This window comes from Platalea leucorodia (assembly GCF_965183815.1).
Source record: "Platalea leucorodia genome assembly, chromosome: 4".
Classification (NCBI taxonomy): Eukaryota; Metazoa; Chordata; class Aves; order Pelecaniformes; family Threskiornithidae; genus Platalea; species Platalea leucorodia.
In genome coordinates, this window is record NC_138826.1 from 74,076,235 (window position 1) to 74,103,445 (window position 27,211).

Here is a 27,211-nt window from a genome sequence, read left to right on the forward strand (position 1 = left end):
ACTCTTCAGAAAGGCCATAGATAGCTGCCCTCCTACCTGAATGGGTCCAGGGAATGTCTGTTTTGATGAACCAGGCTGAATGTTCCAGTCTCAGCTGGAGAGCTGCAGCTGAAAGCAAAGGGAGGGTTGAACCTTCTGTAACAACTGGAACTCCAGAGACTGATTTCCAGTGCATTCTTCTTGCCCGCTATTCAAGTGTATACATCTGGATGCAGCCAGAGAATCAGTCGCTGCGGGACAAGCACAAGAAAACTCCAACTACACTAGGAAGAATAGCAGAGGTGAGGGCAGCGGAACCGCTGTTCTTGCTTCTTGAAGCTGAAAGAAAGTCAAGAGAGCAGTCATTTAGACCTCTTTTGGCTGCCTAAAGCTTCCTGCGCTTGCTAACACAGCCTTTGCCCAGAAGAGCCATTTCCTGAAGTCTGCCTACTACTTTGGCTCAGGTGCAGGCACAAACTCTCATTCCTGAATGATTGTTTCGTGCTCAAAAGTTGCATTAACACACTATTGTTCAAAGAGACAAAAGCGAGAGTCCTGTATTGGTGGTGGACTCACAGAAAGACAGGGCTGTGGAACAGGCCCAGTGAGGTCTTCCAGCACAGAATAGTTACCTCTGTAGCCAGGTCACTCACAGTGTGTGCTTTGACAAAGGATACCTTTCCTCCCTTCTGCCACAGGAGAGAGAACATGACTAAAGCAGCAATAGCTTTGTCCTGAGGCTTGAAGTGTAGCAACTTTGCAAGCCACCAGAATAAATATCTGAATTCAAGCTGCCTGCAGATCTCATCTGCCCTTGCAGTAGGAATGCTGGGGACCCAAATGCTTATGTCCTGTGACATCCTTGCAATGGCAGATGGGATAAATGGAGGCTGCAAAGAACCCTGAGACCTGCTGTGTATCAGGTGCATTCATCTTTAGTGAGCTGCGGGGTGCTCCCAGGTTTTACGACAAACAGATGAAAACTGGGTCATGTGGCCCTCGTAGGTGAACATAGTGGGCAAGCCACAGATTTGGCCTTGAGCGTGGCCCCGTGTAGGTGCAGCTGGTGAGGGCTGCTTGGGGTACTGTCCTGCGTCCCTCCTGCATGAAGGGCTATATACCATACCTTCCACGAGCTGGCAGTGGTACTTGCTGTAGTTCCCCACAGAATGCAGATGCAGCCGGTTACCGTGCTGTGTCCGAAAGAACCTTTTGACAAGAAATATCTCATAAGGGGGAATGAGGACTTCCTTCTCCGACGTGTAGTAAGAAAAGCCTTGCACAGCTGCTCCCAGGCAAGTGGTCACTGTGAACAAAGTTTCATTCCCAAACTTCTGGGCTTCATTCCAGAGGCGGGAGGTGGAGGTGAAACGGCCAAATCGCACCCTGCTGCCTACCATGGCCTCAATATATAAGTCTTTTACACCCCTGTGCACTCGGTAACACTTATGTTTTCCCATGCTCTCCTTGCTGCTCTGCCATTGCTTCATTATCTGGATAGCAGTCGTGAGGTAAAAGTGAAAATATTTGAAACTGAAATTGTGTCTGTAGTGCTCTGGAGAGGTTCCTGCTGTAGATGTGGCCCAGTTCAGCTGAGAGTGGAAGGAGGAGTTCATGGTGTAAGCCATGAGGACTATGGCATGACTCTCATGCATCTCCCTCAAGAGACCTACAGGGCTCTTTAACAAAGCCTCCTGAGCTTTCTTCCAGAGACTCAAATAGTCCTTGTTAGCAGCTATTTCCTTTTGGAAATAGTCTCCTCGCTCCAGTTCTTCCATCACCTGCTCTCTGCACCCCAAATACTGGTCATCAAAGGAATGCAGAGCCATATCCATCATGAGGTGGGACACAGCCTGCAACATAAAAGCAAATGAAGATTAGCATCAGAAGTGTGAACTTTTTGTGTATCTCTATGGATGCAAGCCAGGTTTTTCCCTACCATCTTCTTGCCTCTTTGTCATTATTGGCAGAGCAAGCACAGCAGGTAGGCATCTTTGACAAGACCTTCCTGAGCAGCCTCAGGTTACTGTCCAAGCCCCACCTCGGGAAAATGCCAGCCAGGATGCCAGAATTCTTAATTTATGTGGATCAGTAGCTTTAAAAACTTCAGGAGAGTTTGCCCTTCAGAGGGTGAGGGTATAGAGCCTGCAGGACAGACCCATGGTCCATTTATTTCAATATTCTGCTCATGATTAGTAAGTGGTTTTGAAGAGAGAAAGAATAAGCAAAACAATGTGCTCAGGGCAGTGCAGCCTGAACACATCTCAGGGGTGAATTTCTTCTTCCTATCTTGTCATACCTCTTGGACATGTTTTCGCTCCAGAGAATGATGTTCAGTACTACAATATAGTAGCACTGTGCCAAAACTTTTGTTTATCCAGTTTGTCTTAGTGAGGCCAGCTGGGCTTGTCATGTAAATAAACGTTAAACACATTAGTAGAGATTTACACAAATGGGTGCCATAACAGGAAACTAACCTCTATGAAATGGCACACTAATTATCTGTTTCTAGCATTTCTAATTAATAAAAACCTTGTGTAATAAGACCTAAGAAATGGTGTGAGTTATGACATTGTTCTTTTTGCTTTTTGATCTCCTAATAGACTAGTCAAGTACGGTAGTCAGTTGATAGTTGAATTCTACAAGTAGATATTCACTTCATCTTAAATATTCAGCCTAGACACATAACCAAATTGATACCTTTATTAGCCTCTGAAGTTACACTGGCCCATAAACTATACAGGGATTCAGTTTATTTCTGCGTAATACCATAATCGCTTTGAGAGAAAGCTAAAAGGCAGTCACAAATAATAGAGCAATATTGTCACTGTCCTATCCAACAACACACTGCTTTTTTCAGAGCCTCAACTGAGACAGGCTGGAAAATGAGAAGAACAATTCCATGAGATCTTCTCACAAACACACCCTGGGAAACCATCTGGCTCCAAATGAGAGGAAATTTCCAGCCAAGTAGTTAAAAGGAATTAAGACAGGTAAGAAATGGAACAGACCAACTGAAAGCAGAAGAGTTTAAGCTGAACCCAGAGCTCCTTAAAGAACATGTTTCAAATGAAAAAGAAAAAAAAAAAAAAAAAAAGAAATAAAAAGGTTTATTTTAGTAGGATGAGAAATTTCACCATTTCAAATAAAGAGCAATGTTTACCCCCTCTTACCAGCCTTTGCAAGGAGATCAGCAACAGAAGGCTGGCCAGCAGCACTGGCATCTTACAGTCCACCCAAGACACTGTAAAGAACATTGAGCTCAAGCAGAGGTCTTTTACATTTGTTTCTTTCCCTTGTTTCTTGAACTGGAAAATTCTGCAGTTTGTAATTTGAACTCAGGTTTTGGTGATGATTCTTCAACCAAAGATCATTCACCAGATTCTTACAGCAATTCAGAGGTTGTTAATCAAACCAAACAGACAATTTACTGGTAGAAGTGTGCCCACAATCCATAAGGAAGGATCTGATTGCGCCAACTCCAGCTGGTGTAGATGTCCTTCACCTTGATAGTGCTCTTAATTCCAAGGTATCCAGTGTTCTTGTTCTTGCAAAAAGGAAGAAAACTCTGGCTTGGAGAAGTCTAAGGCAGTTCTCTCCTGAGGATTGATGTGTCAGGATGAGGTGGAGAGCACTCCCTGGTCAAGAACTTAAAAAACCCTTTTAAACAAGTGCAGAGCTCTGATAAAGCCAACACAGAAATGCAGGGTAGGTTGGGATCCCATCTGGAAGCAGAGATAACGTAACTGTCCTTCTCCTCCTTAGCTCCCCCTGGTTTCTAATAATATGCTGCCAATCCTACCCTTACACCACTGCAGAGTGGCACCTTGTTGAACTGTTTACATTGGGTACACTCAAAATGAGTGTGCAAATACAGATTCTATACTGAGACTAACCCCTTTCTAGTAGTTGCTTTCCACTCAGCCTTCCAAATAATGGCAGTGAGTTACTGACCTGTGAAGCCCCATGGTCTCTGATAACTCTTCTGCACAGAAAAAGAGCCAAAAGGAGGAGTTAGGGCCACGTTCTGACTACAGAGAAGTGAAGTCCATTTCCATTGCTTGCTAGTGATAGGCTGAGTGAGGGGGGGTACCTGCAGACATGGTGTGATTCCCTGAGAAAAGAGATGTTTGTGCAGCTGCTTGGATTCTGTGGACAGAGAACACTTGCTGAATATTGCTGAAATAGGGTGAAAGATGACATAAAGGTCTCATACTGGGTTGCTTTCAAAGTGATCTATAGCACTGCACCAGATGATGCTGCTGACAGTATCTGCAGCCACTGGTGATACAAGGTAATGACACAAAGGATGATGCAAAGTGATAAATGCAGCCTATCTACTTCTTCTTGGAATTGTTCTATTATCTTGGACTGTATTTCAGAAAACAGTTCTTCGACTGCTAAAAGTGAGTCCAGAGAAGGGGTTGTGAATTTATTCAGAGGCATCTCCTCACCTGCTCATGTAGAGATAAAAAGGAGCTAAACTGTGAGAGGCTCCAGCAGGAACTTGGCAATCAGGATAAACAGCCCCACCAGAATGTCAATTCAGCTGCATATAATCCAGTTGCAGATTATGTCTCTTGCCTATTTTTCCCTTCTGGCCTCTTAATGTATGTTGTAGGATGAAGTGAATGAGGAAGAAAGCCCACTGGATTTACATTTTCAGATGCTTCAAAAGCAATGTAGCGTGCTATTTATCGCATGGCGATAAATACAATGGCCATAAGATGGCAGCAGAGGATTTGTACTGGTACTTAAATCGGCATTGACCGGGGAAAACCGAGCTCCTCCATTGCAGCAGTAAATTTATAATCTGATTTGTGCAGTCAGCTCCCCAAAGGCCGTAGTGACTTCAGCCCAAATAGAGATCTGGTGACACAGAGCAGATGACATGATCAAGGCCTTTGTGTGTAACTTCTCAGAAAAAACTTTTACCGAAAGGAAGAGAAAAATACAAAACTAACAGAAAGATGCAAATATAGACAGGAAGCTTGATTTTTTTTTTTTTTTAAGCAAACAAAACGATACGACAACAACAAAACCCCTAACTTATTAGTACAGCAGATATTAGGATTTCACTGATCTCACTAGTGTTTTTCCCAGCAAAATTTTCACGGCTTTCAATGAGCACTTTGTTCATTTTTACTAGATGGCGTTCAGAGGAGAGTTTTGCTGTGAGCAGTGAAGCCCCATCAGTTTATGCCAATAGAGGAACCAGTCTCAGGTGTTTGACCAAGACAAGCAGAGGGACTTATTAACTGTGTTCTCCTTGGCCAAGGTCGGCATAGCTGGTGCAAGTCATAGCAGCTTGCCAAATGAGATGTTCACACGCACACTGGCAGCCATCTCTGTGGACTTATTGCATGTCCTTACTTCAGGGCAAGGTCTTTCATGGAAATGCTGAACTCGGTAGATGGTGAATCAGGAAAAGCATGGCCGTCCTCTCCCTCACTGTCGCGGTGTACTGGGATCGTGACCTGAATTTCAGTGTAGTCACTTCTGATTCACACTGGAGCATAGGAGGGGAGAAGGAAGCCTCACACACCTGCATCCTGCTCTTCAGGGTTCATAGGAGCAGGCTTTACCTTCTAGACATCCCTAACCACAGATAAAGGTTGTACAGAGGAACAGAAAGAAGCAGCACAACAACCTGCTTTACATAAGCAGTATTTATTGCAGTCAGCAGCTGAGAATGGCTGCACCAGCTTACACGCGACCAGAGAGATTCGATCTTTCTCAGTCTCCTGAGGGTCAGAAGTCCTTGTCCTTTGAGACAGGATCTGCCATCTGCCTCTCAGGGAAGCAGAACAGATAACATCAAGGGAGGCTGTACAGAAAGTTGTGAAGGTATGATATTCATACAAGGGGACAGAATGAAGTAGTGCAGAGGGAAGAGTATATGTATATAAAAACACACACTTTATATATATATCTATCTATGAGAGAGGTACAAGCTGCCCTGAATAAACTAAATGCTGACCCAACTTCAATCCATCCTTGAACCAATTTTCTTTTTGTTTATTTCATAAAGTTTATTGCTTTTTGCTTGCTTGTTTGCTTTTTTTTTGGAGCTGTTTAGACACTTTTAGTTTCAAGCATAAATACTAAAGCATCAGAGAGGAACAGATTATTTTTTTGTTCTGCTCAGGTATATTCAGTTTCACCAGAAATGAACTGTAACAAGAATAACAAGAGATTTACGAGTTACTTTTTACAGACAGTCATTGAATGCAGCATACAAATGGAAGGGCTCATCTAAAAGGACTCCTCAAACACACCTTTGGCGATTTATCTGTTGTTGCACAGGCAACAACAGGCAAGTTTTGTGACAGAATAATCAGAAAAGTGTACCAGAAACTGATTTCTGGCTATGTAATAGTATTTCCACAATTCTATCCTTGCAAAATGATCCTACATTGGCACATATTTAGGGTGACTATTCTACCTGAAAATACTGAACTTTCCTAGTCATTCTACCAGGAGGCAGCTGTTCCACCTTCTTCCCAGTGCGTATCCCAGGATCAGATCCATTACACTTACACATGTTCTGACATTCTCCTTCTATAATCCTCATGAATTTTGCAGAAGACGATAAAACTTCTTGTTATGTTCCTAAGATATACATTGATTTTCTTGAGAGGGGTCACAATTTTTTCACCTATTGTATCCTGGGGATTCAAATGGAAGGGGGTAAGACAGAGTCTTCTCAATCATTTCTGGTGAAGCTCAAAATACCACAAAAGACAACTGAAGAGAAAGATTTTTGGTGAAAGGCAGAAAGCTAATGCAAGCTCAACAGGTGGGATAATTATTGCCTTGGTATTCTGAAGAAGCCCCCAATCTAGATGCTTTTCTTCCCTCCTTCCCACCCACAACCTTCTTTCTCCTGGGGGGTTCAGAGCGGCCCCAAGCAAAATGAACAAAGTGACCGTCCCATCCTTAGTATCTCCCAAAGAAACGGTTGTAGGCCATGGAAAATCCTATTTGGTCAGAGAGATAGTCACAGGGGGGGTAGTTTTCACAACGCTCATGCATCTGCTCCATTGGACTTTTGTAATACTCAAGGTACCTGGAGTAGACAAAGAGAGAGATGCCATTCTGCAGATTCAGTCGATGCAGTTGGAGAGGTTTCACACCCGTGATACTAACGCGAGAAGAGTGATTCCCCAGGGTGCCCCAACAGGGGACTTCTCATGGTGAATTAAACATCTGCTTACACAGGACTACGTCGTTAATGCTGGAAAAAGTTGGAATTGAACCCAACTTAAAGCAATTGCTCTTGAGGTTTTATCAGCAAAGGAGACTACAGAAGCAGGCAGGGGTTTTTTTTGTCCCCAGCCCCATTCCCCAGCTACCCAGGAATCTTTGTTGTTGTTGTTGGTTTTTTTTATTTTTTTATTTAATGATTTGCTGCTTACCTTTATTTGCTCACTTTCCCGCTAGCCACTATCTTCCTTTAGCTTAAGGAGTTTCCTCTCATCATCCTCACTTCTGTTGTTGACAGCAATACTATCCCCGCTCAGCTTTTGTTTTGCCAGGCTAAGCAAGCCCAAATCTTCTAGGCCCAGCTACACACTCTGGATGTACTTCTCAACTCCTATTCCAGGTTTGGTTAATCTTTCCTGCTACAGGAGAAGTCCCACCAGTATCTCATGAATTTCTTTATTTCTGTATTGGAAAAACCCTGCAGCACCCTTGAATTCCATTTGTTGCATCCATATTTCCAGACTAACCTTACCTCGTGATCAAATAATACACTGAGCTGTCTATCTACCTCAGTCCTTACCAATTAATGCTTACAGCAGAAGCTACTTTTACGATGCACCACCTGCAAGGGGGTAGTCCATACAGTCCATACAGTTGCTACTTCTGAATTTCATCTGGTTTTTAATCACTGCAGGTTTCAACATCAGCCAGTTCCTCTGCTACAATACTCTGATCCTCTCCTCTACAGATGGGGCCTCCCAATCTTCTATTATCTGAAAACAACATTATCCTTCTAGTCCAAAGATGGATTGAATAAAAATTATTTTTGCACAGGCCTACATGAGACAATGGCTTAACAAACTCTTCCAGAAAATGCATTAATAACATTCTTGGGTGACCTCAAATTTCTCCAAATGTTTATAGCTAGGATTTCTGCACATCTTCATGCCTAGGATTTCTGCACAAATGGATGTAGGTTCTACAGCTTCAGAAAGAACAGACAATCTGATCTGGCCTCATCCCTGCAACAGAGCTGTGCTTCCTTTGTAGGGAGCCAGAGGCAATGTCCAAGGCTCTGTGATGCTCATTATCCTGGAAATCGGCTCTGATGACCCTGCAGGTTAGAGCAGCTTCTAACTTGTATCCTGCTGTCCCCATGGCTAGCCCAGACAGCTAGTACTGTCTTCCTGGGAGGAATAATAGAGTCCAACTATGAGCTCTCAAAAGGATATTTATGAAAAAAAAGAACCATTTATCTATCAATGAGTGTCTCCTACGACTTTTTTGCTTCTACACATGAAGGTAATAACATAAATGTACAACAAATTAATGCCTTGTCATGTCCTGTTGCCTTCCCACCCCCTCTTCAGAACAGGTCCAGAGTCCAGCTCTCAGCCTGACTCCTCAGTTGTTACCATTCATACAGGCTGGACCTCTTGTGCCTCTTCACAAAGGCATTGGCAACTTCCTTTTCAATCTTGATGCCTACCAAGAAAGAACACAGCAGGTTAGAGATGCAGGGCCATGGTCTGTGGAAAACAAAGACCAGTCTAACCTCTGAAAAGGGACAGTCTACTCTCTTCAAAAGCAGATGATTGTCATGGCCAATCCTAATTGCCTGTTCATCAGTCCCCACCCCACTGTCCACTCAAAGCCCAACAGCTGGGCTCCTTCCTCACTCCAACCTGCACATCTACATGAAGCAAGGGCCTTTTCTGCCGTAAACTCTATTCCCTTATCACACAGCATGATCTGAGTCCACAACAAATATGCAGAAGGCAAAGTCACGACAGCATAAAATACAAATAAAGAGAAAATAAAGGGAATGGCACCCTGTCTCCCTGGCCCACTTCAGGGTCTTGGCTTCCTTTCTATATTTTGACTCAGACTGAGAGTGATGTGAGATACCAGCCACTAGGCCTTAAAATGCCTCTAATGAGCCACAAGCAACAGGTGGCACATGGAAATACCAATGCTCACATGTGCAGAGTTCCATGAAAGGTGAAGGGTATAAAATAATGAGAGTTAAACATCACCCAGGAAAACATACACTCAGTAGGTGCAAAGATCCTGATGTTCAGGCACCTGGAGAACATGAGAGATCTTTCTGTCATGACAGCAGAGCCCTGGTCTCCACTAACACACTGTGTCAGCAGAGTTGCTTATTTGTTCCTTTGGATTTGTGGTTGTGCAAACACCAGGGTGCTGTGGAGCACCCCACAAACAGCAGGCAGAGACACTTTGCCCCCGACTCCCAGCCAGGGCTCAGCACAGCACAGCCTCGCTCCATGGGACAGACCTGCACCAGCAGAGGTGTGCATGGATGCCGGCACACCAGCAACACAGGGAGCTGCACACCAATACACGTTTCAGCAGAGAAACTGGCAAACTGTCTGTGTCACTGGGGGAACACAGTTTCTAAGACCTCTGTCTCTGGGGAGACGGTGGCATTTGTGCCCTTTCTTCATCATCATGGGGTGTTTGATCGTGTTTCTTTTTGGCAGGTGAGAGATGCCCCCTCTCTAGCAAGCTGGGGTTTAGTCTGGATCAAAATACTGACTACACAGAAACTGCCAATTAATGAGCTGTCAGAAATCACCACCTTTCCCTAAACACTCTTTGCATTTTTTTCTCTTTTCCAATCTGTGTTTGCATTGGCTCACTGGAGAAATACGAGCTTTCATGATCCTCAGCAGCAATGTTATCCTTTAAGGTGTGAGAAAGGAGACAGGGAAGAACAAGGGGCATTTTCCATACAGACTTCTGCCAGGATCAGCTTGCTGCAAAAGCTGTGGACATCCCAAGGTGTGCAAATCCCCATGTCCCAGGCAACCTGACAGAGGAGGGACTGCAGCCCTCAGGAGCAGCCAAGGAAGGTGCTCACTTTCAGGCTCTCCAGGTTGTGGGATCTGGCAGGAATGTCACAGCCTGTTGCCCTGTGGCACCAAACCTTTCTGCTCTGTGATCCTGCACACCAGACTGGCTGCTCAGCAGATCCAAAAGACAAGTGCCTGGAGGCCCTGGGGCAGGTTCTCCTCCCTTAACAGTCTGGGGACGCAGCAGTCACTTTGGATAGGTCTCTGAAGCCAGCTCAGAGAAGCCGGCAGACTGCCCGTGTTGCTCCACTCACATGACCCTGTTTCACAGAGGGCAGATGCATCCATCTGCTAACAACCTGCAGGACTCATGTCTTGCCTGGGGGCTGCTCAAGGGTTGTGGAGATGCAGGTTATGTCACTAGCACACCTGGAGTGATGCTAGGCTGCCGGTGCAGGGAGGCTGACCTCCCTGGCGTCTCCTGTCCCCATGGCCGTGAAAGGCAATCCCTCTGTTTGCTGCAGGTGCTCCTGCACCTAAGGGACTGCAGTGCTGAGGGAGCAAAAAGGGAGCAGCCAGAGTGACTCGGCATGGTTCTTGTTCATCCCTTGAACCTATCAAAGGGAAAAGGGGAAGTAGATGCAGGAGAATGGATCTGAGCATCGGTCACAATGATATACTCACTGGCAGCACTGGGAGATCCGGAGGGGTCTTTGGGATCTGGAAGACAGACAGACAGAGAGGAGTTTGCTTGTGAGTCCTCCTCCTCTGCTCCACTCTAACTGAATCCCTCTGCCTACTGGGTGGATCCAGCTCCCCTTGTTTCCCAGAAAATCTGTTCCTCCCCAAAAAAGGTTTTATTAACACCCACCATTTAGGGATAGACTCCTTCACCACAGCAAAATTCACCCATTATGCCTTAATTTTTTTTAATTTCAACTTCCTCTGAGCCAGATTAAATGACACAATAACCATATAAACACTGTGGAAGCTGGACAAAAACCTTCCTCCTTCTACCTCCCCACTCTTGCTAAGAGCAGGGACAGCTAGAGCTAGGGGACCATTTGAGCAAAACCCCAAACTTGGAGAGAACCTGAAGATAGCTGAGCATTTCCTCTATCTTTGGAAAGAGACGTTTCCTTAACTCTAAGGAGAAATCACAAACTATGGATAGGGAAGGAAAATGGCCAAAAATTGGGAACAACTCTATCCTCACAGCTTTGTGGCTCAGGGTTGAGGTACCTAGCTCACCAGCCCTTCCAAGTGGAATTTACACACTGTGTTGCTGTGTTCAGTCCTAGTCATAATCCTTAATCCTTAATGTTCCCTGCAAACACCTAAGGAAGGCATCCTCTAAGAGAAATTATAGGTCTCCTAATCTCCCTATTTCACAATTTTTTGCTTCCACTATTTCACCACATTTTTCTTCAACAATGTCAGTTCCACCCAAGTCACCAGGTATTTGGCGTAAGTCTATTTATGGGCAGCAGGAGAACTTTAGAGACCAAAAAAATAACAACTGTGCCTAAACAAAAACTTTATGTGAAAAGGGTTATGTGTACTTTTATTTTTAAGCTATGTATACATTCCTTGGATTTAAAAAAACATAAATTAGAAGTTACTCCAAGGCCATTAAGCAATGTGGAATAATAATAATGACTGAAAAAAACCAGATATATATACTCAAGAGAGAAAAAGTGAGAGAGACACTGACAGATCAAACAAAATATATTTGCCAGTATTAAGTCATGACATATCTGATGCCAAGGACTGAATGAAATTTAACTCTGAATGGGATAATACAAGAAACAACAGGGCGCTCTCCTGCTCAGTTTCTCTTTTCCTGCTGTAAAGGGAAAACACTTGTTTTCCTGATCTTTTCCCCCTTCCCTCTCCATCAACTATAGACCTGCCTCTACATTACTGTCTCTTGATCATAAAGTTACCATGGCTAAATCACCTTCAAATGTGATATGCTCTTATTTCAATGGGACAACTCCCTTTTTTTTAACCACTGGTAGGAGCTTTTCTCCCTCCAGAAGTTCTCCACATCCCATGTTTCTCAGCAGGTGTAGGCTTGACTCAGTGCCTATCTCTATGATCCTACAGCATTCCAGGGCTGGCAGGTACAAAATCCCTCTCCTTGTGGTCGACACAACTCTGCCTGCAGCTCAATTCTCTTGGCTAACACCCCCTGCTCATATCCAGCATACCTTTGCCAGTTCACCTAAATGCTAAATGCAAGAGATGAGGCTGTCTGTCTCTGAGCCCTCTCTCATCCATGATTGTCTCTCTCAGACAGAGATCTGAAGTTGTGCAATGACCAGCAGTGCACCTCCTCCCCCCGAAGCTGTGCGTCTCTCCCAGACCAAAGGGAGGCTGGCGGCAAGCTGCAGGGTTGAGCAGCGCTCCCGGGAGCCTTCCTGGGAAGACGTCCCCTTACCTTTCTCACAACAGCAGAGCGCTGCCAGCGCCAGAGTCACGATCAGCGGTGCCAGCAGACTCCTCATGTCTTCTTTGGCTGCGCTAGTCCCCCAAGGCTCAGAGCTTTACTGGAGGTTAGTAAAGTTCTCCAGAGCTTGCTTTCGGGCAGCAGTTTATATCCTGTGATCGCCTGGAGAGATCAGGGCTCTGGCTTGTGTTCCTGTGTCTGAGCTCCAAAACAAAGCCCGTCCTTTGGGCCAGGAGATATAGGGTCCTGGAAGCTATTTTGACATCCATCTGAGGACTCGTGGCATTTACAGAATATTTTATCTGAGGTTTTGAATGGGACTGTTGAAGAAAAACAACTGGATAAGAAAATCAGTTTTATTATAAACATGAAAGTCATTCGGCTTCTGGATGGAAAGCCAGAGGAGAGACCAGCACACCCTGAAGTAGAGCAGCTTCTTTCATGTGATGGAGCTCTCTCATGTGGAAAATCAAACGAGACTGAACTCAATGGTGACCCTTTTCCCCGACCTCACCCTGACCCATTCCCCTGAAAGTAAAGAAACCCATGAAACAGTTTGCATAGGGCAAACACACAGTAGATTTTCACTTCAGGCAGTTTCACCAAACCATTCTGGAGACTTGAGATTTTTACACTGTTGCGATCTTTGGTAGTTAGTTGGGGGGGGTGTGGGGTGTGGGGTGTGTCTTTCTTTTTGATTCCTAGAAATCTTCCTAGTATGGAGGCTGTTAGTTTGGCTTCTCTTGTCTAAAAATCAAATAAACCTTGAAACTCCAAAAGTGTTTGATTCTTCAGGACTTGAGTAGCTGTGGTTGCTTGGTATGTCAAAAGCCCTGCATGGGCTCTTCTACAGCCTGTCTACCAATAACCCCATACTCCCCAAACCCACCAGCCAAGTTCCCAAAGCCATGTCCCAAACACAGCACATGGATCACATTTTCCTCCACCTCACATCCAGTCCTCTACGGCCCCACATGTGGGGGAGACTTCCAAGGGTTACAGAATTAAAGCCTAAAAGGCTCCAAAGGGCAGTCAGAGCCATTAGGGATTGTGCCAATCCCTAGAAACAGTGTCTTTTAGCTTAGATAAATTTCGGGATTTTTTTAAAAAAAAAAAAGTTTAACTCTTCTACAGTCCAGGAAAGACTGAACATATAATCCAACAACTTCCAGCAAAAGTATCTTAAAGAGAAACAGTTTAAAAATAAACAAATATCTAAAAATAATAGGTATTCCAGGAAATTTATGCTTTCAAAAGAAAACTTGAAAGAATAAAAATATACAATTCTAGTAATCCAAACAGCTTTACTTCTCTTCCCAACTTTTCCCAAGCTTTCTAACCAGCATGTAGTCTCTTAAACATGTTTGGTTATTGCTTACACTAACGAAATCCCACAGAAATCTCTGGTATTATTCATTATTTATACTGGTAAACCAGAGGCTGGAATCACCAGATATTTCTGGACACAGACTCAGACAGCACTAGCCCTGTGCCTTCCATTGTGGTAGTGTCACAGTGTCAAGTCAAACGCAGACACTGCAGACTTGTTGACTTTAGGGTATGAAAGTTTTGCCCTGGTTCATGTGCATAAGATTCACCTACTTGGGAACATGCAGAACAAGTGTGGGTGCAAATATACCTAATCCGTATGGCTTTTTTTCCTTAAACTCATTTACCATCGTTCACTTTTTCCTTTGGACAAAAATTCTGCAACTGTCAGGGTGGAGTTTCCTATCAGATGTGTTTTCAATAAATAAATCACATTTCTTTCCAGAAGTTCATCTTCAAAGCTGGCAAAGCCTTGAAGCATATTTTGCAAGAAGATGCATATTTCTAACATGGCAGGTAGATTTGGCTCTAGACTTAATTTCACAGAGTAGTCAGCAATTTGACAGTTTATACCTCATAGCCTTTGATAGCGTGCCATGAATCTTTCCCACTTCTATAATTTGCAGGTGCCTGTGGAAGCCTGCAGATGTGAATATTGAAACCAGCTCTGCTGAGCTGAGATAGAAGATGTTATGTCTCCTGCACACCCCACACCAAGGGGTCTCCAAGCTGCTGTGGCTGCTGAGCAGCCCGGAGCAGTATTGAATTCTTGGGCATGTCAGCACTGGTGCTTCTTGGCCTGGGGACAGGCTCTGCGAGGTGCCCTGGTGCCGCTGCTAGTGACAGCCCGACAGAGTCACGCTCACTCCTCAATGGGCCAGGAGGCGTTCAGCAGCCTGTGCACAGGGTCAGGCCACATCTTGATTTCAAATGAGTTATGAACAGTAAAATAAAATTGTTCTAGGTGAACAAAGTTGGACTTAACCCCAAACACTGGGTTTCTTTTATGTTTTATTTACCACCTGGAGCCCCTCTTCACCTTTGATTTCTTCAGCTTTCTAGCACTATCAGAATCTTTTCAAGTGGAAGTAAGGGCATGAAAGGGGATTCCAAAAGGAAATGCGTGAAGTCCCAACCACACACTCCTTTCTACAAGAGCACCCTACATCAGGACCTGAGCATAGCTGGATAGACAAGATGCAATTTACAGGCTGTTTCTGTCACTAACTCTTGCCCTAACTTTGTTTTTAAGATTAAACAGGCACCTTCTGAATTTTGTTTCCCCAACTGAGGAAAGATATTATAGATTTCACTGTCAAAAAGTTCATCTCACCCTGCTTTCTGAACACCATGCCATTTTAAGATGTCTTAAGACTGAGAACTGAAATTTGCCAGTGAACTCTAAAAGAAGCCCCTTGTAGACCCTGGAACAAAAACATTGTAGATCCTTTCAAACTTGTGTGATTGCAGGGTAGTGACTTTTTTCTGTAATCCGCACCAGATTTTATGATAAATGTACTCAGTTTCTTCATGGAAAATTGCACCCCTCCCCAAAATACTGTGACTCATGAGAAGATAGTATCAAACCAGCAATTTATTGCATAGTAAACACCCACATCCTGAACTCTCTCTGATCTCTGCTACATCAGCTCAGCGCTAATTAACACAGTGTAGGAATCCATGGCTACATGGGAGAGAAGCAGCAGGCAGGATAACATACAGGGACACAAGCAACTGAATATGTTTCAGAGCCATTGCATTTTTTGGGAGGATACCCTGGGCTCCAGGCCCCAGGGTGGGGACAGATCATCCTTTACTTAGTCCTCCTCCTCCCAAAATAGTGCCTGTAAGCAGCAGCATAGCCATGGCGAAAAGCATACAGTTCACAGGGGTAGTAGTCCTCACAGATCTCCCTCTGACGTTCCTGGGGCGCCTTATTACGCTCCCTGATCCTGTAAAAGCAGAGAGATGAGTGGTAAGTGCTGCCATCTTAAATATCTGTCTACAGCCCTTTCCTGCCGCATAATCCCCCACCAGAATTAAGGGTCCATCACCAGATTCCATCAGCCAGCTACCAAGATGTTAGCATACAAGCTTCTGTGTTCACTGTACCCAGAGGAGTGATGTGACTATAAAGGAGTGTTTTGCCTCCCCAGATAACCTTTTATTTCAGGGCTAAGTACAGCGGTGGGGAGAGGGGGATGGCTCCTGCCTCAACCTGAGGAAGAGTTCTCCCTCTGCATCCCCCCCACCCTGCTGCCTTCAGCTCTTCTGCTCTTCCCCAAAGCCACGCATGGAACAAAGACCTGAAACATCCTGCAAAGGGGCCAGCTGGTACTGCAGAGAAGGTTTGCCTTGATGCCTTGCTTGGAGATGATTTCTGTGCTTCAGCCTTTATTTTCACAAGCCCTGCATGAGGCATGAAACTGCACATATCTGCTTTTTGTAGAGGAGGCAAGGAGGCCCTCAGATGGCCCTGTGATTTAGAAAAGGTCATGCAAATTCTGCATGAGAGCTGAGGACTAGAACAAGATCTCAAACTGAGCTTCCTTTCTGGCCATCCCACACTGATTCCCTCTCCTTCTCTTGGTGTTTCCTTCAGGCAAATTAAGCAGAGCCCTCCCAGCACATGACATGTCCTCAAATGCAAGGACTTGCTCTCTGCTGTCTGAGTTCTGTCTTCTCCCAGGGTTGGGGACTTCACAGGCACATCACACTAAGGGAGGGGCTGAGGCTTCTCAGAAGCCACCATGGCTTCCTCCCTCCCCTGGTACCAGCCTGTGTCTGGCAAGGAGAGACCTCTCCCCACTCCCATCCTCAGCATCCTGAGGCCATAACATACCTCTCCTGAGAGATGGCTTCTAGTCTCGTGTCAGCTTGTATGAAGTCATTGGCTCTTCGCCTGTTGATGAAGGGATCTGAGAAGGCAAGGGGTTGTTCAGAGTAGATAGACACTTTTTCAAGGCCGGATTTCAACAAAAGCTAGCGTCCACATTTATAACAGCCTCCTTGTCCGCCCTCCCAGGCACAGTGAAACCTAAGCCCTTCTACTATCCCCTGCTGTCCACCCCATTGTTTCATGCACAGGCTCTCCCTCTGGCTTGTGCAGCCTGTATGGAGGTGCACATGCTGCTCTAGCTTTGCTGTTACTCAAGCCACCCAGGGTAAAGCTACTGTGATTTTGCTGCCACAGCCCCTCTGAATGAGCAGAGCTTTGCCAAGAGGTAGGTGCCAAGCTGTGCAGACCATGGGAGGTCTGGGCATGCTCAGTAGAATTGTAGAATCGTGAAATTGTAGGTAAAAACAGGAAGGGCCTGAGTAAGTCTATCTGCCTCCAAGGTTAGGCAGTCACTGAGCAGCCTGCGTGGCAGTTTTGGACTGAGGTGCCTGAAGGTTCCTTCTGTCCTTTTTTGAGAAATATCACAGTCCTATTGCAGAGTTCAGGAGTCTGTGGTTGTCTTTGGCATTGGCTCCCACATGTGCCTTTGTGCTTCTGACCAGCTGTTTTGTGAAGTCTTTCTCCCAGATGGTCTAATTTCCTTTTAGTTTCAAACCATCTGTTTTCTACCCTGTCCAGGTTATTGCTTGTTTCATGGTGAGACTCTCCACCCTTTCGTGCTTCTCCTGTGACACTAACTCTCTCTTCCAGACCAAGGATCGCTCCTGCCCGCACATCCCACCTGCTTCTTCCAAGGTGCTGGGAGTAAGGCTCTCCCTGTCCTTGGGGAAGTACAAATCATGTCACTGCAGTACATCACTTCTGCAGTACCTCTTTCTGTGCTCATCACAGAGCTTTTGAGCAATGTCCTTTTCTAGTGTAACTTAACCTGTTTTAGGTGGATGCAGCAGGGGGCTAAGTTCGTGATTCTTTGTTTTCCAATTCTCATTATATTCTTTGCAAAACAAATTGGTATGCACTTGTGCCCAAACACGTGAAGTCTTTTTTTAACTCTCTTCCTATTCATCCTGCAACTCCATCACCCAGTAAATTCAATTTCCCTAGGCTGAGTGGTTCTGCCTATTTAATCTCCACAATAAAGTACAAGGAAATGGTCTTGGAGATGTCTGTAGCACACTTTAAATTCAAGAAAATAGTAAAGCAGTCTCTTACAGAGATACTCATGGGATTCCATGCTCTCATGGGACTCTGGGGAAAGAAAGAGTAAAACATGTGGTAAGACACTGTATTGATGGGATTCACAGTCTTTCACACACCAGAAATCAGTAGAATAAGCACACAGAAATCAGAGAAGCCAGGTTTTAAGGCACCTGTTTAAAAGGAAGAGAAAGGGATCCGTGGCATGACCTAGCATTTATATGAGGAGTTTAGGGTGTTCAGGAGTTTAGAATGGAGCAAGTTGGTGTTTTAGACAGGACTTCAAGGCTTGTGCTTGGTCTTCCAATGTGTGATTCTCAAGCATAGCTCGTCACCTTCATGTTCCTGACACTGCAGTGGATATGATACCTGCTTACCTTCAAAGCCTGCATGTGTGCTTAGGAAAAGGATTAGCACAGTGATATGTGCTTGACTCTTTCATGAAACAGCATCTTAATTTCATCAGTATGGAACTGTGTGCCTGACAGGAAAAGGGGGCTGATATTACAAAAGGAGAAAGGGAAATCTCCCCATTAACAAGAAAGAATTAAGAATAAGAACTCTTATTGTAGTCCAGATAACAGAGGGGCAGAAAGAGGAGCAGCCTGCAAGGTGAGCTGGAACAGAGAGGAAGGGGCTGAGGCATCCTGGACCACAAATCACAACAACTGAAGCTGACGGCTCTGGATCAGGGCTAGGATGGTCTGACACAAGGGCAGAAAAGCAGGCAAGAGATCAAACTAAGGGGAAAGAAGACACAAAATTGAATAAAACACATTTGAACAGACCCAAAGATGTCTGCAGGTTTGGAGTTACCACTCTACCCCGTAAAAAAGGTCACCTACCATAGCAAGTAGCAGCCATCACCAAGACAGCCAGCAGCATAAGGATGATGAGACTGCGCATTGTGCCAGTGCAGGGAGGAATCTCTCACTCTGTCTCTCTGGCTGTGTCTTGCTCTCTTCCCACTGAGGGCAGCTGGAGATCCTGGGCTGCCTGCAAAATTAGTAGTTGAATGTTTATTGTGAAAACAGAGCCAGGTGGGGGCCCATGAAAGAGCCTGGGGAAGGCGACAGCTGGCTGGTACATACTCTTTATGGAGCAATTATAAAACATCTTCTATTAGCAGATTAAATCAGGTGTCAGGAAGGAGGGGGCATGACCCCTTCCTCTCCCAGTTCAGGGCTGGGGGCCATAATTCACAGGCAAGCATGTCACTAGCACTCCACACTCAGAAAAAGCTGGCCTGTGCAAGTGGAAGGAATTTCAGGGGCTGCCAGGGGCCCGGAGGGAGAGGTGTGTGCTGATCCCAAATGTAAATGTTTGCCTTTCTAATTTTTCCTCTGATCTGCCCTCTTTGCCCTCACCTCTGTCTGGATACACCCAGCCCAGACTGTTCTGTCAGCTTTGCTGACAGAGACATGGAGAATGAGGCTTCAAACACTCCGTCCCCACTCGGCCCCACTCCCTCCAGCTGGCCCCTGCTGCAGTCCCAGCCTGCCAATCATCAGAGGAGGAATCCAGCCCTACTCCCCCTCCCCACTCCTTTACTGCTCCAGGAGTGACAAGCAGCAACCTAGAAGAATCCCTTCTGCTGGAGGGGTCATGATTTTTGCATTGAGATGACAGCAGCAGCCAGAACTCTGCAGGTCCTCACTGTGGTTCTGACCCTACACTGCTCTTCCAGCCCAAGGGACATCTTGGTGAAGGCAGAGGTAACCATATTTCTCAGGACTGCTGCCTCTCTGGTCTAGCACTAGCAGTCCTTGCCCCACTCAGCACCAAAGTCAGATGTCAATGCAAGGCTTTTCAGCTGGGATGAATCTCCCAGGCCCGCAGTCTCTGGGATCATTACCTCACCTTCTAGCACCCAAAGAGCTTGTCTAGGACGAATGTCATGGACAGCAACAATGGACAAAAGATGGGGTGTTCCCCTCTTCAGCTCTGTGGTACAGTAGGAAGGAGTGAAAGAAGAAAGAAGGAGTTACAGAGATGGCCATCCCTGCTGGGTGAAAAGCAAAGGGGAGTAGTTTTCTAGAGGCAAGACAGTGAGGGAAGGTGGGTACCCAGTGCCTGCCAGCCCTCCCGCATGGCAGTGGTGGGGCTGGGACCATGCACACTGCCTGGGGATGAGCCTAGGGTACAGTAACCATTGTTATGTCTGATGCAAGCCATGGTGACTGCCTGTTTTGTCCATGTGTACATGCAGGCATTGGGATTTCTCACTGACAGGGTGCAGACTGAGTGCACTCTGGATGCAGGCCATTCCCCCAAGCCAGTGTGGTGTTGTCACTGTTGTCACCTGCAGAGGCTGGTCTGGGGAGCCACACTGCAGGTGAAACAGCCAAGAACTACAGGGGCAGCCAGCCAGAGACTAACACTTCCCCAAAGGGGAGTGAAACTTTGATGGAACAAGATTACTCTGGGCTTTACAACTTACCCTTTCAATGCCAAACACATGGCCCTTGCCTGAAGCCTATGGTCTCTGGGAGAGAAACTGAGCAAGGCCTTCAACTTCAGACCAAAGAGAAAGAATTGCTTTTCTTCCCCATTATCCCACCCCATACAGAGAGGGGCTCAGTCCTGCACCATCAATGCCCCCCAAACCATCCACATCCTGCCCATTCAGTGCTTAGCCTGAGATAAGGAGGAAAACTAGGTTGTGCTGGGGCAAAAGCCAGAAGTCTGCTATAGACACAAGGTCAGAAGGAGAACTGAGACTTTTCTGCTGTCTCTCCATGCCCTGCCACTCTGGTCTCTTTAAGGGAATTCTCTGCTCTGGGATTGTTTGCATTCCTTAGAGCCCACGGTTTTGGAGTTAGCACTGAATGTGGATTTTATAGGTTTCCTGAATGTCTTGTACACTCTGGGAGCTCATGGGAGCTGCCAAGAAAAGGAGGCTTGAGGGCGAGGCTGGAGGAGAGAGCCCAGTGGGAAAGCAGTGGGGCACAGAGAGGAAGATGCTGGGAGTACTTTGGAATGAAGGTGAGGCTGCACAGTGGGAAACTCCAACATGCTTTCCAGCCAAACCCTCTTTATTTATCTGTCTTCACTCAGGGCAGAGCACTCTGCTCCCTGGAAGACTCTGCTCCTATTTCAGATGATTCTGATCCCAGAATGCCTGGAGCATCCCCTGCCATCAGCCACAGGAGAAGAGCCACAACCACCACTTTAACCCAAATGTTCAATTTTTCACCACAAAGGCAATGCATTTTCCAGGGGATGAATGAACATGCCAGCTACACAGCCCTATACCAACAAATCTCCTTCGAGGAACACTTTCCCTTGCAAAAGTACATCTCCTTTCTACTCCCCCTGCACTCCATACTTCTCCAGCACACATCTCCCCTCCCCAGTATCAGTGGGCTACCCCAGAGGTAACACACCACACAGCACAGTGAGCCCAAATCCCCTTGCTTTCTAGCATCATCCACTGATTAGAAACAGAAAGAGGAGCTAAGATGAATTGCCCGCAAATGCCGGGGAAATCTCCGCAGTACCCCAAATAAAGGGGAAATCAGAAAAGCAGTCCTCTGACCTGTCTCCTGCTGAAGTGGAGAATCACAACGTTATGCATGCCATAACAACGACTCCTAACATTTTGCAGCTGTGAAGCACCAGCAAGGCATTAATAACAAGCAGCCGTCCAGGAAAAGCAAAGCGGTCCCTGCATACTCACTAAGCCGTCACTTCCCCGCCAGCCTGCAGCTCTTGTCTGAGGGGGCAGCTCTCCCAGCGTCCTGGACCCTGGACTGAAGAAGAGGGGCCTTTTATTTATTAGCATTGATCAGTGACTCCTCCCCTCTTCTGTCTCCCACTCTCGATCCACCCCCAGGCTACCACCTTCTCCGTCAAAAACACCTTCTGCCCACAGCCAGGAAACCAACAGCCTCAAGGAACTGAGCCAAGAGGGAGAGGAGAGAGCCAGAACAGACACCAGGGGCTAGTGGGGGCACAGCCACATCCAGGCTGCCTTTCTGTGCCCAGGAGCAGTGGATGCACAGAGGTCTGAGGACAAGCTCCAGTCTTCCCCTTTGCAGCAAGATCCCCCCTCTTGCACCCCCTCCTTCCCTGGCCGTGCTCTAACTAGAGATGCACTGCTGGCCAGGGCACCTGCTCTTCCATGGGGAGCAGGAGGCCAGGAGCCTTCACCCATCTCCTTTTCATGCTTCTTTTGCAACTGTCTGATTCCCCCTCCTAATGGCAGGCTAATGTCAGACTGAAAATTCACATAACAAAGGTGTCTGCTTTTGGAGGCAGCTCTGAAACCTCCAAAAGTGACAAACTGTATGAGGCAAAGAGCTGGCTTACGCAAACTGAGATGCACCCTCGCTGCTCACACCAGACCCACAACAGTGCTGGACAACACATCAGACAACCCAGGACATGTGCTTGCTGGACTGGGCTATCGGGCTTCTGGCCCTGCCTGCACCTGAGCCAAGAGCACACGTGCACCATGCTGGGATGCTGAATCCATGCAAGTAGCAACCCACAGCAGTGCTCCCTTGCTCAGCAGAGATCCACGCCTGGTGCATGCTCAGCATGGGTGCTGGCAGGTCCCATCCTTAAATAAGGGTAGGCACAGCCTGAGGGACTGAGCTCAGCAGAGGTGAGATGGAGGGGATGACCAGCTGCAGAACCAGTGGCTCAGGAGGTTAAGAAAGAAAACCCATCACATCTGTTCACTAACCAAACAGCTGATGAGTGTAGCTTGTCTGGTCCAAGAAAAGATCAAGTATGGCCTGACTTACAGCCTTGGTTGCAAAATGAAAATGATAGCATAACGGTGGACTTAAAGAATGACCAAATGATTGGGACAGAGGTGGGATTTGCTGCACTTTTATAGGACACCTTGTCACCTTACGGCTAACACATGTGTTTTTGATCTATGTACTTTTGCCTGGTTCCCAAAGAACAGTGAGGGGCTCCTGTCCAAGGGTGGGATCTTTAGCTCCTACAGTGCTTGATGAGTTTGGGGAAAGTTCAGACCTACCTGTGGCAACAAGGTACCATGTTACATGTGTCCTTGTATAAGCAGCTCTTGGCCCCCAGAGCCTGAGAACAGCAATCTTGAGCTGTCCTGAAGGTATAGGGCACAAAGTCATGAGCCACCTTTGAAAAGCGGTGTAAAGAGGAGGACATTTCCTGCCCTATTCTACCACCCTTCAAGGACAGCTGAATATTCAGCCCTGTGACATGCTGAACCCTGAAAGAAATCAGGACCCAGAAGATCCAGTCATCCTTATCTACCTAGATATTGGAAAAGCTTTGGCCCCAGTGCCATCTGGCAAGTTTTTAATTAAGTTGGAGAAAGTGGGCATTAAAGCTGAAATTGTGAGATGGTAAGGAACCAGACAAATTGGGCAGAGGCTTGAGCAGTGGAAAGGAGAAATGTTGAAAAATTACTAATTTAATTTCTCTTGGGACTAGTTTTACTGAATACTTCCATTAATGACTGGCTTAAAAAGGGAATACTTGTTGAGGAATTTTGTTGATAACACAAAGAAGAAAGCAACATCAGTGGAAAGGAGGCCTGAGAGCTCATACAGGAGGAAAAGGATGACCTTGAAAGCTGGAGTAACAGAAACAGGGTAAAATGCAATAGCACAAAGGCAAGGTCTTCCATGGGGATTAGCAGTAAGAAACCTGCTGTAAATTAAAAGCTCATAAACTGGAATTAAACAGGGAACAAAAGGAACAACTATGAACCAACAATCATAAAGGTGGTCACAGAAGACTGGTTCTGAGATGTCTACTGAGAATGTGCCAGCAGAGATGGGCACCTGTTAGTGCCGCTGGATAAGATACCAGTGAGACCTCAGCAGGAGTCCTCTATATGGCCCAGGTCACCCATGTTCATGGAAGAAGAATTCCTGTGGGAAGTGGTGTAGATGAGGACTAACAAGGCGAGGTGATTTGCAGTCACTCCCAAAATGACAGACCTTTTCACCATAGCCCGAGAGAGTCACCAAGCCTCTCCTTCCCTGTGTTGTCCACAAGGCTTTTCCAGCAGGACAATGGACTAGTAATTAGGGCTTTTTTCCAGTAGTCATCCAGGGACTGTTTCAGAGCCCACAGCTCTCATGATTAGGAAAAGTCCCATTTCCAGCCTCTGTGTCTTTAGGGCCATGGTCCATATCCATGTGTCCCTCACCGAGTGCCCAGCTCATGCCAGAAAGGCTTCAGCAGAGTTGCTGAGCACTGCAGGAAGGGAATAAACCCTGTCAGCTCTGCAAGAGTTTCCAAACCCAGGTTGCCCAGAGTATCAAGTAACCAGACTCACCAATGTGGACAGCCCTTTCCAAGCTTGCTCCTGTGTTTCAGGATGTAAGTTAGTCAACCACCACATGGTCTATGGCTTAGGAAGCGATTTCTCAACATGATAAACAAGTGCTTTTTGGAACAACTAGTTCTACAGCACATGAGAAAACAAGACTTTATTTTTACTTTTTCATTTAGTCCTAAGTAATACCTAGGAACTGATCCAAGAAGCAAGTATAATTGAGCCACTAAGTAACAGTGTCCGAGTATCCACAATATAATTAAAGTCAACAACTTCATGGAATAAATCGTGCTGAAAACTAGCATACTGACACTAAGCTTTAGAAAGGGAAATGTTTTTTAAATACAGGAGCTAGTCAAAAGACTATGAAATAAAAATAAATGGAACACATTTCAGACATTTAAAGAACTTGATATACATATTTAAACGTGTTAGCTCTGGCAGCAAACTCACTCAGCTGCCTGAAATTAACCCTAAAACTAGCTCAAAAGCTAGTTCAACCTGGGAAAAACACAGATTTAAACATTTCAAAACTAGATTTAAAAAGTTCCAAAGATTAAAAGAAGGGGGGGGGGGGGGGCACATAAACAGGAGAAATCTAGTTTCACAGCAATCAAACAATTTTTTTTCAAAATAACTGAAATGATTCATTTCCATTTCAGTGGTGGGTGGGAAGAAAAGAGTAATTTCATAACAAATAAATGGGCTTTTTTTCCCAAAAAATATTTAAACACATACCTTTGAAATCTGTTTCCACCTTTCCCCTGAGAAGAATTTTGCCCCCAGCATTACAGCTTTGTGGAAAAATAAAAGTTTCTAGTGTGAAAATAGATATTGGTTCTCATTGAAACTTCTTCTAACAAAATGAATCTATGTATAGTCTTAGGAGTATTGTAGCAATTACCATCTGAAGCTTACAGATAGTGTCAGCCTCCTGTTGGGGAGGAAGGTTTCCATGCCAGCTCACAGCTATATCCTTTCATGCTTCCTCCAATGTTTTGGGCCAGGGCGCATTTTAGAAACTCCCCTTTCCATCCTACGCGATGACTTCCAGTGACTTTCTCCTGCCCATGGATGTGGGCCACACCTGCACCTTCAACCTGAGGGGTGTCACTCTCGACTCTGGGACAACTGGTTGCTCAGTAAGCCAGTGCCAAGGAGCAGGACTGAAATTAAACACCATGAAAAGGCCCAGATCCTGCCTCCCTGACCAAATCCAGAGGGTGAGAGCATAATTCTGCTTCCACCTGCAGTGTCCTACAGAATGTGGGCCTGTCTCCACATTAGCCACTACCATAAGGAGAGGTCTCTAATTGGCGAGCTGTGGGGTTTCTTTGGCTGGTGGGTTGTTGGTAGATTGGGGGTTTTTTTAGCCACTATTCTGTTGTTGGTGGAAAACCTTTAAACTATTGCAATTTAGAGATCAGTGGCCAGACATAACCTCACAGCCACAGTGTATGGAGTTGTGATCCTCGAAGTTACTCCTTGTAATCCATCAGACTTCAAAATGAAGCCCAGTGTCCTGGAAAAATCTCAGTTTGGGAATAAATACAGGAGCATTTGGGGTCAGCAGTACAGTTCAATGGGAACTCATTGCTCTCCATTTCTGCTTGCTGCAAAAAATGAGCCTGGCTCAAGCCTTCGACTCCAATACTCAGCACTCTCCATGGGATATCATTGAGTTACCTTAAAGACTAACTCTCTCTGTTTGTCCAGGACTTCCCAGAACAGCTGTGTTTGGCGGAAACAATGAAAAAAGATTACTGGTAACGGGAAGTTCATGAGCACAGAAGACTAAAATTTCACAGAAGCCAGACCAAGGTTATTTAATTCACTGAATAAAGCAACCAAAGCATTCAGGGCTAAGAGCTAACTCTGTCGCTTCCTTTGGCTTCACCCCCACCCACCCACACATACACTGATCAGCCTGTTTCTCTTGCTGTCTGGGAAGGAAGAAAGAGAGAGGATAATGTTAATATTATTTGGATGTTGAAAAAATTGGCAGAGGCTTCTGTGTAGGGATTAAATAATCCATATAAGTAACTAGAATTGCTTGTACTTCAAGTATCCTATGAAAAACTGAGCAAGCAAAAAGTTTGAACTCTGACTATAAAAACAGAGCGTGCTTCTGGGTTGCACTCTTATGGGAAAGGGGAGCAGAAATCTCTCTTCCTTTTCCACTCCCATCCCCCTTGCTTCACCACATGAGCACAAAAATGTCCTGACCTGATTCATTCTTTGGGATCAGATGAGATTTACCCGCCTTATTTCCTGTCCAGACATGCAGAGTGATAAGAAAGCAGCTGTGGTTTTACTCTTCTCATCCATCTGGTAAATAAAAAATATCAATAATGTCTCTTTTTTCAACAACGAATTTAGATAACATCTTAGATCCAAAATCTACCAGTCCTTGTGAAGCCAAGATTGGACTGAAACATTTCTGTTCTGTCTGTCTTGAATGCAGCAGGCCACTGAAATATTTACAAGCATCCCTGTAGTTTTATATATGTTTCTTTGTTCTATCTCGGGTTCAGTATCTATAGTATCATAAATTTTGTCTTTAGTAAGTAAATAACTTTTTCTGTGGCACACCAAGCCCCTGGTCTTGGCCTCTGTTGTCAATATCTGATAGAGTTCAAAGGAAGGCTAGGGGGTGGGAGGAAATGCACAATACCCAGCTAATTGTGAAATGCTGTTTGTGGCGAGAAGAAAGACATTCTTATTCCTTGAAGCATGAAATCTGATTATTCTTATCTTCCTGGGCATAACTACAAATTATGTTAAAGTTCCTAACATCACATTCTAGCCAAGTCATTCAACTTGTTGACCTTTCTTAGTAATGAATTTCACACACTAATTATATGCTCTTTGGATACATATTTACTGTTTATTTGTATTAAATTTGACAATTGATTATTTTTATCAAGAAATTTCATGTTCTTATAAAGCAGGAAAGAATTTTTGAAAGGAGAAGGAAAGATAAATCAGATCAATTTTTATTGCTTTTCAGTTAGTTTTTCCTTCTTCCTAAAATGGCACTGGACTCCAGA

At 45.4% G+C, this 27,211-nt stretch overlaps 4 protein-coding genes across 11 annotated transcripts in view; all 4 read right to left on the reverse strand.

The window, feature by feature from the left end:
* SMCO3 (single-pass membrane protein with coiled-coil domains 3) overlaps nt 1-173 on the reverse strand; it is an 8,079-nt gene extending 7,906 nt beyond the window's left edge. For 6 of the 8 annotated variants that reach the window (XM_082310066.1, XM_082310064.1, XM_082310068.1 and 3 more), the window contains exon 1: nt 37-173. The gene's annotated coding sequence lies outside the window, so the exon portion shown is untranslated. The remainder of the gene's footprint in view (nt 1-36) is intronic. The other 2 variants (XM_082310070.1, XM_082310072.1) reach the window with 2 other exon arrangements.
* On the reverse strand, nt 30-3,638 carry ART4 (ADP-ribosyltransferase 4 (inactive) (Dombrock blood group)). Its single transcript, XM_082310062.1, has 3 exons — nt 3,153-3,638; nt 1,106-1,832; nt 30-318 (listed from the first exon to the last, which is right to left on the reverse strand). The coding sequence occupies exons 1-3, from the start codon at nt 3,234-3,236 to the stop codon at nt 224-226; spliced, it is 906 nt and encodes a 301-aa protein (XP_082166188.1). The 5' UTR covers nt 3,237-3,638; the 3' UTR covers nt 30-223.
* A 2,041-nt stretch (nt 3,639-5,679) lies between these two features.
* On the reverse strand, nt 5,680-12,559 carry LOC309588578 (osteocalcin-like). The gene is made up of 4 exons (XM_082308043.1): nt 12,445-12,559; nt 10,686-10,721; nt 8,601-8,670; nt 5,680-7,048 (listed from the first exon to the last, which is right to left on the reverse strand). Exons 1-4 carry the CDS (start codon nt 12,509-12,511, stop codon nt 6,919-6,921), a joined length of 303 nt encoding a protein of 100 aa, XP_082164169.1. The 5' UTR covers nt 12,512-12,559; the 3' UTR covers nt 5,680-6,918.
* Nucleotides 12,560-15,356: 2,797 nt separating this feature from the next.
* Nucleotides 15,357-21,619, reverse strand: MGP (matrix Gla protein). Its single transcript, XM_082311095.1, has 5 exons — nt 21,558-21,619; nt 18,724-18,874; nt 17,894-17,929; nt 16,625-16,700; nt 15,357-15,734 (listed from the first exon to the last, which is right to left on the reverse strand). The coding sequence occupies exons 2-5, from the start codon at nt 18,782-18,784 to the stop codon at nt 15,596-15,598; spliced, it is 312 nt and encodes a 103-aa protein (XP_082167221.1). The 5' UTR covers nt 18,785-18,874; nt 21,558-21,619; the 3' UTR covers nt 15,357-15,595.
* Between the last annotated feature and the right edge of the window lie 5,592 nt (nt 21,620-27,211).

Excerpts from the sequence above, each read along its gene's own strand:
- LOC309588578 (XM_082308043.1), bottom strand. The coding sequence starts at position 12,511 with ATGAGGAGTCTGCTGGCACCGCTGATCGTGACTCTGGCGCTGGCAGCG. Across the intron at positions 10,722-12,444 it reads GCTCTGCTGTTGTGAGAAAG|ATCCCAAAGACCCCTCCGGA; the intron begins GTAAGGGGACGT and ends TCTGTCTTCCAG. Across the intron at positions 7,049-8,600 it reads AGGTCCAGCCTGTATGAATG|GTACCTTGAGTATTACAAAA; the intron begins GTAACAACTGAG and ends TGTCTACTCCAG.
- ART4 (XM_082310062.1), bottom strand. The coding sequence starts at position 3,236 with ATGTTCTTTACAGTGTCTTGGGTGGACTGTAAGATGCCAGTGCTGCTG. Across the intron at positions 1,833-3,152 it reads TGATCTCCTTGCAAAGGCTG|GCTGTGTCCCACCTCATGAT; the intron begins GTAAGAGGGGGT and ends TTTATGTTGCAG. Across the intron at positions 319-1,105 it reads CCACTGCCAGCTCGTGGAAG|CTTCAAGAAGCAAGAACAGC; the intron begins GTATGGTATATA and ends ACTTTCTTTCAG.
- MGP (XM_082311095.1), bottom strand. The coding sequence starts at position 18,784 with ATGCGCAGTCTCATCATCCTTATGCTGCTGGCTGTCTTGGTGATGGCT. Across the intron at positions 17,930-18,723 it reads GATGGCTGCTACTTGCTATG|AGTCCCATGAGAGCATGGAA; the intron begins GTAGGTGACCTT and ends TTCTTTCCCCAG. Across the intron at positions 16,701-17,893 it reads GGAATCCCATGAGTATCTCT|ATCCCTTCATCAACAGGCGA; the intron begins GTAAGAGACTGC and ends TTGCCTTCTCAG.